This window comes from Pongo abelii, chromosome 2 (genome assembly GCF_028885655.2).
Source record: "Pongo abelii isolate AG06213 chromosome 2, NHGRI_mPonAbe1-v2.0_pri, whole genome shotgun sequence".
Taxonomy (NCBI): domain Eukaryota; kingdom Metazoa; phylum Chordata; class Mammalia; order Primates; family Hominidae; genus Pongo; species Pongo abelii.
This window is the reverse complement of record NC_085928.1, coordinates 97,574,667-97,586,854: the sequence shown is the minus strand read 5'-3', so window position 1 is coordinate 97,586,854 and position 12,188 is coordinate 97,574,667. Positions and strand designations below refer to the sequence as shown.

Sequence of the window (12,188 nt, the reverse complement as noted above, 5' to 3'; positions counted from 1 at the left end):
ATAAATCATATATGTGAAAGAAAAAGAGGACATTGCCACAAGGCCTTTGGGAAGTGGGGCATTGTCTTGAGCCTACGTGCTAAGGAAAATTGGACAGGGGGCTGCTTTGGAACATGTGCTGGGAGTATCCGCTCTGTGTGACCTGGATACCAAGTGGACTATAGTGCAAGCACATATCAGGCCAAACTCACGCATAAAGGCAGTTCTTGGATACGTGATGAGCTCTACTTTTTTCCAGTGGACATCTCCCCTCTTTAAAAGAACAAGAGATAACAATAGTGGATGGCCTTTATTTATTTAAACATTTGGCCAGTACTCCTACTCTCCTCCTTCTATAAATAGAATCCCACTAACTTTGGGTATCCTATTACATATAGTTTTGGTGGGCTCCCCCAGACCTGACCAATAGAGTATTCCACCATCCTAGTTCAGGGATGGGCACGTGATTCCCTGAAATTTGTCACATGAGTTATGGGAGAAAGGAGGAAAGAGTATTCCTTTGAGATTGTGAGTTCAAGAGAGAACACAAGCAGGGCCTTCTAGCAGCAACTCTCCCTAGTTACACAGAAGCATCTGTCTGCTACAGGAGAGAATAAAGAGACCCAGAATGAAGGATAGAGTGACCAATGGAGGCAGGAAGGGAGCAAGCTTTACCAATACTGCTTGAGCCTCTGGATCCCACTGTGCCTGAAACCAGAAAGAACCACCCTTAGACATTTTCGTTACATATAGAAAGACATTTCCCTTTCTATTATCTCAGTTGGGGTTCTGTCAACTTGAAAAGTCCTGACTAACACACATACTAAATACCATGTTCACAGCACATGATTCCTGTCCCTGAGGTATTTTCCTATTTCCCAAAGAGGCCCCAGTAGACTCTGGGGCAGTCTAACCATCCGAAGTCCACCTGTGTGACTTAAACATGCTACCAAAATGCTTTTCATGACAAATACAAATGATCCAGAAGAAGGCTGAGTGCATCATTTTCAGTCTTCATCCTAGAAGATTTCATCACACTTATTGGAGACTTTGCCAAAGCAATGAGGTTGCTGTGCTCCAAACCACATTCTTATTTAGGAAGTGTTCCCTGCCATGGCTCTCTGTGGCCTTCATCGTGAAGTTTCAACTCCTCAGGTTGGCACAGGAAGTCTCTTGTAATCTGACTACAGTCTCCATATTTAGGATCCCATCCTGCCACTCATCCATGAGCCTCCATTTCTCCAACCATACTAGGCTATCTGTCATTCCCTAAATATGTCATGCTTTGCCATCCCTCTGTGCTCTCTTCAAGCAATCTTCTCTTCCTGGAATGTGTTTCCATCACTTCATAGCTGGCTTTTGTTTTTTTTGTTTTTTTTTTTGAGACAGAGTCTCACTCTGTCGCCCAGGCTGGAGTACAGTGGCGCCATCTCGGCTCACTGCAACCTCCACCTCCTGGGTTCACGCCACTCTCTTGCTTCAGCCTCCTGAGTAGCTGGGCCTACAGGCGCCCGCCACCACGCCCGGCTAATTTTTTGTATTTTCAGTAGAGACGGGGTTTCACCATGTTAGCCAGGATGGTCTCGATCTCCTGACCTCGTGATCCGCCCGCCTTGGCCTCCCCAAGTGCTGGGATTACAGGCGTGAGCCATCGTGTCCGGCCATAGCTGGCTAACTCTTAACTGCCCTCAGGATGTAACTCAAACAGTACCTCCTCTAAGAAGTCTTCACCAACATTCTCCCATCCTCCTACCCCAGAGCACTTTAGACATACCTCTGATATAGCAATGATCACACTTGATTATAATTATTGGTCACCTGCTCTTAACTATAAACTTCCTGAGGTCAGGAAATGAATTTGCATATGACATATGAGCCTTCATCACAAAGGCATTCTAAGGTAGTTCCCAATTATTTTGAGATTCAACAATAAAATTCCAGAAAGTAAGGAAAAATTTTAAAAAGAACTATTCAACATAAGGGCATTGTTAAATAAGTTATAATTGGCTGGGCACAGTGGCTCACGCCTGTAATCCCAGCACTTTGGGAAGGTGAGGCGGGTGGGTCACCTGAGGTCAGCAGTTTGACATCAGCCTGGCCAACATGGTGAAACCCCATCTCTACTAAAAGTACAAAAATTAGCCGGGGTGTGGTGGCATGTGCCTGTAATCCCAGCTACTCAGGAGGCTGAGGCAGGAGAATCGCTTGAACCCGGGAGGCGGAGATTGCAGTGAGCCAAGATCGCGCCACTGCACTCCAGTCTGGGCGACAAGAGTAAGACTGTCTCAGAAAAAAAAAAAGTTATAATTACCTGCTGGATGGAATATTATCTAGACAATTCAGAGATAATTTAAAATGCAAACACCCCTTCTATGTAGCCTAAAATAAAATCAGGATTAAAAATCTATATGTGAACATTTTATAATTATGCAAAAAATGCACATGAGCAAAGATATAAAGGGAACATCACAAAATTCTATTGTTTTTTCATGTTGACATTATGGGTGATTTCTGTCCTCCTTTATACATTTTTAGTCTTTTTTTTTTTTTTTTTTTGAGATGAAGTCTCACTCTTGTCACCCAGGCTGGAGTGCAGTGGTGCGATCTCAGCTCACTGCAAGCTCTGCCTCCCGGGTTCACACCATTCTCCTGCCTCAGCCTCCCGAGTAGCTGGGACTACAGGCACCTGCCACCACGCCCAGCTAATTTTTGGTATTTTTAGTAGAGATGGGGTTTCACTGTGTTAGCCAGGATGGTCTCGATCTCCTGACCTCGTGATCCGCCCGCCTCGGCCTCCCAAAGTGTCTAAAATGGCCAGGCGTGGTGGCTCACGCCTGTAATCCCAGCACTTTGGGAGGCTGAGGCGGGCGGATCACCTGAGGTCAGGAGTTCAAGACCAGCCTGAACAACATGGTGAAACCCTGTCTCTACTAAAAACACACAAAAAAATTAGCTGGACGTGATGGTAGGCGCCTGTAATCCCAGCTACTTGGGAGGCTGAGGCAGAAGAATTGCTTGAACCCGTGAGGTGGAGATTGCTGTGAGCTGAGATTGCGCCACTGTACTGCAGCCTGGGTGACAGAGCAAGACTCCCTCTTAAAAAAAAAAAAAAAAAAAAAAATGAGGCAGGGCTTGGTGGCTCATGCCTGTAATCCCAGTTCTTCGGGAAGCCAAGGCAGGTGGATCGTTTGAGCTGAGGAGTTCAAGACCACTCTGGGCAACATAGCAAGACTTCGTTTCAGTTCTAAATTAAAAAAATATATATAGAGATATAGATATACAAGAATAAATGAAAAATGTAAAAAGAAACTTCCAAAGAGCTTCAGGGTATTACCACAACCTTCTGGAAGCAGGACGCTCACTCTGCAAGTAGCAACACAAGCCCCTTAGGCTGGCACAAGTAGCAGGGGTGCTCTTGGGCTCACTAATGAGCTCATGATGGCTGGACCAGCCCTATGCAAGTCAAGAAAGTACTTGCACCAAATACACAGTTCACTAATGGTATCTTACAAATCCTTGTGATCTCTTAAAAACAGTCCCTTGTAAACAGTAACCAGGAACTAAATGCACGCAGATCCCCAGCACTCGGAATCAATTAGCCACAAGCATTAAAAGGTCAAAACAAGTGCAGTGAGTCATTAAGTAACTTGCTCAACCCAGTTTGCAGTTCTGATGGCAGCTGAGTTGAGAATTAAAGAGCAGAAAGAAAGGAAACACACACAAAAAAATTCAAAATGAAAGTTTCCACTTTCACTTGAGAGAATCAACCTCCTACCCTGTTACATTTTCAGTCCTTGGCTAACTTTAAACTCCCCCTACCAATTTGAAAATAATGTATGCTAACTTTAAATTCTCATACATTACAAAAGCGTATAAAATTAAGTACAAATGCCCTCATTTCCCCAAGTCTATCTCCTAGAAGTAACAACTGTTAAGTTTGTTCTAGCTCTTTCCAAACTTTTTCCATGCATTTAACATTCATAGACAACTGAATGTTTTCTCTTTTTTTTTTTTTTTTTTTTTTTTTTTGAGACAGACTCTCACTCTGTCGCCCAGGCTGGAGTGCAGTGGCACGATCTCGGCTCACTGCAAGCTCTGCCTCCTGGGTTCACGCCATTCTCCTGCCTCAGCCTCCCAAGTAGCTGGGACTACAGGTGCCCGCCACCACGCCCAGCTAATTTTTTTGTATTTTTAGTAGAGATGGGGTTTCACCACGTTGGTCTCCATCTCCTGACCTCGTGATCTGCCTGCCTTGGCCTCCCAAAGTGCTGGGATTACAGGCGTGAGCCACCGCGCCCAGCCGAGAATGTTTTCTCTTTCTACTTGACAGTATCTTGAGATGAAATTTACATAACTCAATTACTTTTTTGTTGTTGTTTTTTTGGAGATGGGTCTTGCTCTGTTGCCCATACTGGAGTGCAGTGGTGCAACCATAGCTCACTGTAACCTCAAACTCCTGGGCTCAAATGATGCTCCCACCTCAGCCTCTTGAGTAGCTGAGATTATAGATGAGTGCCACCGCTAAGCGAGTGCCTGGCTAATTTTTGTATTTTTAATTTAGCAGACATGGGGTCTTGCTGTGTTGCCCACGTTGGTCTTGAACTTCTGGTCTCAAGAGATCCTCCTGCCTCAGCCTCCCAAACTGCTGGGATTACAGGCATGAGCCACTGTGCCCAGCCTACAATTAACCATTTTTTAAGTGAACAATTCAGTGCTATTTAGTACATTCACAAGGTTATACAACTACCATCTCTATTTAGTTCCAAAACATTTCCATTACCTCAAATTCACTTATTGTTTTTAATGGCTGCAGAATTAGTATCTCTCCCATAGTCTGGACAGACCTATCTATTGATTTAATCAATCCACAACTGATGGACATTAAAATTGTTTCCAGTGTCTGGCTATTACAAAAAGTGCCTCAGTGAACATGCTTTGTGTATTTGTGCTGATACTTCTAAAAGGCAGGAATTCCTTAAGTGGAATTCCTTGGTCTAAGAATTATGAACATTTTAATGACCTCCAAATAGGCTATTCAACTTTATGTTCCTCAGATAGGTACATAATAGTACACTTTGCTCACACTCTCATCAACAAGGTATTATTATCAATCTGATAGGTTAAACAACTATACCTTAATTTCAGTTTTGTGTTTTGAAGGTAAGATTGAGCATATTTTAATTTATTTATTTAAAAATTTCCCAGAGAGTTGGAGATTGTCTTCTGCTGCGGCATGGGAAAAAAGAGAGCAGTAAGCTGTATTAGGTGAGCTCTATCACTACGAATTTCTTGCTTTGCATTTCCCTAGTGATTGCTGGGCTCGGGGTACTATGGGGGATATCACAGAGGATCTTTTATGTGCTTTGCCTACACTTAGCACTTCTGATATAATCTCTCTGATTCTCACAACCACCCTGCAAGTTGGGGGTTTATTCCCATTCTACTGAGGGGAAACTGAGGTTGAGGGAGGCTAAGATTCAAAACCAGATCTGGTTCCAACAGAGCCTGAGCTCTTTCTACTATGGGGACTGCATCTACTGTTTACATGCAAGACATGCATTTTGGGGAGGTTTCAATGAGATGGGATCCGGCTCCTACCTTCTAGGAATATAAATCTAGTTAAGGAAAGAGAGAGAATGCATTTGCTCAGTTTTAGGAATAATGGATGATATCCGACCAATCAAATTTCAGATTTACACCTTGAATTAGGCTGGATTAAAAGAAACATTTTTTCTTACTCCACTCAGAAGGGACTGGATGTTGAAAGAAGAATCCCAAGGGAGGAATAAAGAATGCCAACCATTTGTCCAGGTGACATTACTGACACCTGTAAGTCTAGCACTTTGGCAGGCCAAGATGGGAGGATTACCTGAGGCCAGGAGTTTGATACCAGCCTGGGCAACGTAGCAAGACCCTGTCTCTATAAAAAAGAATAATAATAAAAGAATACCAAACCAGTGAGTGGTCAGCAGCTGGCTGGCCCCAGGGAAAAGGGGCAGCAGCTGGTCTGGTCTGGGGACAGCACATGGGTGATGGGCGGGTGTTCATAACAGCACTGACCCCATACCATGAGCTACCCCTGAACCCATCATCAGTACCACTGGGAAAAACTGTATGAGAGAACTAGAGTTGAGGGAGGAACAGGCAACTACTACTAGAAGAAAAAAACTCCAAGAGGATGCCTCTTTAGAGAGAAGAACAGCCACATCCCTATCAGCATCCCTGCCACTGTCCATCTACACACCCTCTGCCCTTCTCTATTTTTCTCTATATTCAACATGTGCTGTATTTATAGGTTTGTTTGTTTCTTTCATGTCTATTTCCTTCCAATAGAAGGTAAACTCCTTGAAGGCAGGCATATCTACCTGCTCTGTTCACTGACGGATTCATCAGCAACTGATATATTAAGACCTCAACAACTTTTGCTTAATGATTAAATGTTATGCTTGCTATGTGCTGGGCACTGTGAGGAGAGCTTTAGAGCCCTGCTTATCTGAGAGGTAAGGATTCTGTCCCCTTTACAGATGAGGAAACTTGAGGCTCAGAGAAGGTGACACTTTGCTGAAGGTCACACAGCTAATGAATGGTGCTTTATTATTTAAAACCCTGTGGTAAGGTGAATGTCAGAATGACAATCCAAGTCTGGTCTGTTTCAGGCCAACCTCCCTGCCCCAATATTTAACCAATATCCTACCCTAATTGCCCTAGGATAAGATTCATAGTGTAGCGGGGTACACGTGCCCAAATAAATGAACTGTAGTTTACTTCTTGGCCTGTAGAAAGTTTCTCAACCTGGCCACCACAACATTTTGGACTAGAGATTCTTTATTGTGGGAGGCTCTCCTGTGCATTGTAGGATATTTAGCATCATCTTTGGTCTCTAACCACCAGATGCCAGCAGCACAGCCAGCCCAGTTATGACAACCAAAACATCTCCAGACATTGCCAAATGTTCCTGGGGTGAGAAACGCCAGTCCACGGTAACTAGGAGAGGCCCACCTCAAAGTGAAGGACCTGGCCTTGGGCAGGACCACATAAAAACAGAAGCACATACATAGATCTCCCTGGGTGTGGGGATGCTGGGACCGGAGTGAAAAATATTCCAGGACAAGCAAGAGTTTCCATGAGGGAATCTGGCCTAGCAAATGAGTCAAAAACTGCAATCTCATAATTGCTGGCAGCTAAAACAACAATGACCATAAAACAGATAATGCAGATTGAGGAAATGGTGCTCAAGTTTATGCCCAAGCTGGATATGTGGAAAAGATGCTACGGATGCAAAACAGACTGTCTGTCAGGGGTTGGGGGAGGGGGGTGGCATTTGCGCTTTACACGTGTCAGAGGAAATGTAAACCCAGCAGGTAGACACGATGGGACAGATCTGATTTGTTAATGCCGCCTGTTCAGTGGAGTCCTCCCTTGCCCTTTTCCAAAACAATTTTCCACAGCCACAGATAACATGCTCCAATAAAGTATTCAAGCCAAGGCAATTCTCCACACTTACCATCCTAACCATATTGCTATTTTGTAGCAGATGGTTTATTATCAAGGATTGGAAGCTGGGGTGGGACTGTAAGAGGAAAACACTTTCCTATGTTGCCACTGCGGTGGGTTAAACCAAAATGTACAGCAATAATGGCCAGGACAGGAAAATGTTAACCAACAGCATCCTGGAGGAGTCTCCTATGAGGCTCCATTACAGAAATTAATGTTAAGTGAGAAGTGTTTTAGCTGCCAGCTGTGTGGTCTCTGTCACATTTGACCCTCATGCTAATCCTAGGAGAGGCATTGGGCAGGTTCTTGTATTTTTCCCCTTTTAATAGATGAGAAATTTGAGTAGCAGAGTGGTAAGTGAGTGGCACAAGTTAAGTGTTGGAATAGGAACTGAGTGCAATTGTTTGACTCCAAAACATGGATTTGGGTGAAGAACATAGGCTTTGGAGTAAAACAGGCATGGCTTCAAGTTGATTCAATGGCTGAGAGACCTTTCATCTCTCTGGGTCTCAGTTTCCTCATCTCTAAAAGGTGCATAATAATAAGTACCTCACAAAGTTGTAGTGAGGATTGGATAAGATAAAGTACACAAGAGGCTTGGCCAAGTCCCTGGCACTTGGTCAGCAGGAATGGTAGTTACCTATCAGTGTCATACCACAGACCGCACTGCCACTATTTGTGCTTGTTTATACGTGCTTTCATTCATTAGCAAACAGCACACACATCTTTCTGAACTACCTGGACCAAATGGCTCCTAGGGGGACTTCCATCAGGATAACTCTTAGGGAAAGAAAAGCCCTCAGCAGGACACTGCTGTTTATAAAAGATCTGGAAACAGCCTAAAATGTTCTACAATAGGGATTAAACAAATTACTCTGCAACAATAAAAGGGAACCTTAAACAGTTGTTAAGAAACATTCTTTTTGAGAAAAGCTTAATGATAAGGAGAGAACCTCACATGCAGAGTTAAGTGAGAGAAGAAAGATCCCAATTTGAAATACAACAAAATGTTAACAGGGGTTACACCCCTGGATGGTGGGACTATGGATAATTTTTTTCTTTTTAAATTTTATTTATTTTTAAATTTTTGATTTTTTTTTTTTTTTTTTTTTCTGTAGAGACAGGGCCTTACTATATTGCCTGGGCTAATCTTGAACTCCTGGCCTCAAGCAATCCTCTTGTTTCAGCCTCACAAAGTGATGGAATTACAGGTGTGAGCCACTGCACCTGGCTGATTTTTATTTTCATCTTTTAATTCTCTACATTTATTTTCCAGACTTTCTTTAATGAAGAAATATTAACTAAGAAGAAACACAGTTGACGAACATGAAAGACAATGAACACTGAGTTAGAAATGGTACAATAAACATAAAATCACATATTTAGAATCTGATTCAGATTGATGCACATTAAAACCATGGTAAAAGGGCACCCAATTAATTCGTAATCAGTAAATGTCAAACCTCAAAGACCCAGTACAACAAGAAACCCTTCTGTAGCTTGGAGATATTCTGAGTAGAATGAATGAAAAGCTGAAGAAAATATTTGGCTTAGATGTGGAGAAAATATTATACAATTTGCATAGTGCAAGTCCAAAATTAGGAAGGCTTCCAGAAGCTTGGGGCAGTAGCCCAACCATCTTCATTGGGCACCATAAAATGGCTTTTGCATGAGAATGTTAATGACAACACATTCCACAAGCTTAAATGGAAATGATGACTCTCCCTGCCACAGAAGGTGAACAGCAGTGAGGTGGGATGCTCCAACTCAAAAGTCTGGTGACTATTTTTAAATCCTGGCAAACTTCAGGCTTTATTATGACCAAACTTTGACTTTTTGTGATAAGCCTATGACAGGAGAGGCACTCTGAACACCCTACGGAATCCCAGCTCTGGCACTTACCAGCTGTGTGACCTTGGGTACAATTTTAAACCTTCAGATCTCTCCCTATAAGTGGTGATGAATCCTATCTTGCAGAGTTTTGGAGAAGATGATATGAGGCCATGAACATAAGGTACTTTGTGCAGAACCTGGTTCATCATAGATACTACACACTAATGAGTGTTATTACTAAATAAAAAATGACAAGCTTTAAATTACAACAGTCAACAATTTTTTTTTTGTTTTTTTTTGAGACAGAGTTTTGCTTTGTTGTCCAGGCTGGAATGAAGTGGCACAATCTCAGCTCACTGCAGCCTCCGCCTCCTGGGTTCGAGCAATTCTCGTGCCTCAGCCTCCTGAGTAGCTGGGATTACAGGCGCCTGCCACCAAGCCTAGCTGATATTTTGTATTTTAGTAGAGACAGGGTTTCACCATCTTGCCCAGGCTGGTCTTGAACTCCTGAGCTCAGGCAATCCGCCTGTCTCGGCCTCCCAAAGTGCTAGGATTACAGGCGTGAGCCACCGCACCCGGCCCAATATCAACTATTTACAGTGGCTTCCAGGAACAGTAAACAGTAATATTTTACTACTCCAGGAATAGTAAAGAACAGCAGAGAATCAGGAGTTCCTCTTGAGATGGACTACAGATAACTTGTCAGCTATACTCTCCAAGCTTGTCCAACTTGCCTTATTTTGTTGTTGTTCTGTTTGTTTTATTTTAGGCTTTTAGCAGCCTGAAGCCATGGTTTTTAGTTTCTGTTTCTAGTGATAAGCAGAAAAGAGGGGTAAGGAAGGCGCTTTACTGGCCCAACCAGAAAGAGAAACTAAGAACTCATGACTGTATCCTCTCCCTTGGATACCCATTACAAGACAGTCTGGTTTCTGGTTGCTTTCCCTAACACACATGTGCCTTCCACCCCCAAGCTCATCTCCATGTCAGCCAAATAAGTTAGTTATAGAAAATTTATGACCTTGGACCAAGGGACAAAGTTTGAGGTCCTTGGAGAAGGAAATCATGGTTGCCAGACATGGAAATCAGCACATATGCTTGGGTAATTTCTTACTTATTATTTCTTATATCTAGATGGCATCAGCCATCCCATATTCCCTTCTCAAGCCTGAAATGCTTCCTCCGTTTCATCCTTATCATCTGTGAGCCATTCCAGGCCCAACCCAAATCCCTCCACCCTTGCTAGGCAGCCTTCCTTGATGACCCCTCAGGCCATTGCTAAACTCTCTCTGTAGTGTATTTTATCATAGAAGATTTTCTAATCTTATTCATTTTTATTTGGTTGCAAAGGTAATACATATTAAAAAATTCAAGTATAACAGAAATATATAATGAAAAAAATCAATAATTCCATCTCATTTATTTTCTATTCATTTGTAATTCTTACACACTGGGGAAAAAAGGAGGAGAACACAAAATAAACAAAAGAACTGCAAAAGTATAATTGTATTCCCAAGAGACAACAGAAAAAAAAAAGAATTTGACGTTCCTGGTTTTTTTTCCTATCCATATACTAATATGGGTGTATATTATTAATTGGGACAGTGGTTTTGAACTTTCCCCCAATTTTCTTCCTCTACTTGCTAATGTACCTTAGACAACTTTTACCAAGTAGAACTTTTACAAGTCTCTAGAGCAGGACTACCTACCTTTCTGTATTAACTACCTCCCCATTAAGTCTAGGCAGAATAAATAACATAGTAGATCCAAATAACATGAATGGAGACCACTAATTTATCATATGTTCATGCTGCATCTGGGTTGAATAAAATAACTGTCTGATCTAAGGGCCAGAGGATGGAGCAATGAGAGGCTGTAGTTGCTAGAAACCCTTCTTTGCCATAGCAATACTTCCTGGAGGGGCTACAACTGGGGGAGGGGACACATATTCTCCTTCAGCCCAGCTGAAGGAGATGGGCAGGGCCCCCATCACTAGGCTGGCAGCCACTGCCAGGCCCTGGAGAGAGCTTAGGAGCAGCAATGGCTGCCTTTTCTAGTCATAACAGTGATAATAATAGCAAGTACTAATTTTTGAGCACATCCTAAGTAATGTGTAGTATTAGGCACTGTGGATACAGAGATAAGTAAGACACCACCTTGGCTTGCATGGAAAACCCAAGGGGCCCCCGGGAAGAGCTATCTTGAAGGATATCACAGCAAAGAGAAAAACTGTGGCAAAAGAGAAGGAGAAATGTAAGAAGTCTAGATTTAGATGTGAAAACAGAGAAGCAATTCTATCCAAAACTGACACACATCAAGAACAGAAGCCTTGCTGTATCAATGGCCTTTAGTATTCACACCCTTTGACCAGAATTCCATTTCTAGCAGTATAATCAAAGGAAAGAAAGAAATACAGACATACACATGATCAGGATGTTGAAAGCACTGTTATCTATAACGATGAAAGAACAGAAACAAATGTTCAACAACAGGAGAGTGATTAACTAAACTGTACATTCTTTTGATGAAATGCTTTATGAGTCCATTAAGAATCAGGTCTGTGGCCAGGTGTGGTAGCTCATGCCTATAAATCCCAGCACTTTGGGAGGCCAGGGTGGTAGGACTGCTTGAGGCCAGGAGTTTGAGACCAGTCTGGGCAACATAGTGAGATTTTTGTCTCTATTAAAAAAAAAAAAAAATCAAGTCTTTGAAAACTACTTAATGACATGAAAAATACTCTTCTATTGTAGAGTTATTTTATACCATTAAGACCAAAGGGAGTAAAAAAAAAATAGCATATATAGTGTGATAGTCATTTTGTTTTAAAAAATGCACATGCGGCCGGGTGCAGTGGCTCACACCTGTAATCCCAGCACTTTGGGAGG

General features: G+C 42.5%; 1 protein-coding gene across 15 annotated transcripts in view; it reads right to left on the bottom strand.

The window, feature by feature from the left end:
- The window catches only part of ARHGEF3 (Rho guanine nucleotide exchange factor 3), a 349,785-nt gene that overhangs the window by 27,835 nt on the left and 309,762 nt on the right, over window positions 1-12,188 (bottom strand). For 6 of the 15 annotated variants that reach the window (XM_063722058.1, XM_063722061.1, XM_063722059.1 and 3 more), the window contains one exon: window positions 655-687. The exons of the other annotated variants lie outside the window; for them this stretch is intronic. In XM_063722058.1, the coding sequence (XP_063578128.1) occupies window positions 655-687 (33 nt within the window). The remainder of the gene's footprint in view (window positions 1-654; window positions 688-12,188) is intronic. 15 annotated transcript variants of the gene reach the window in all.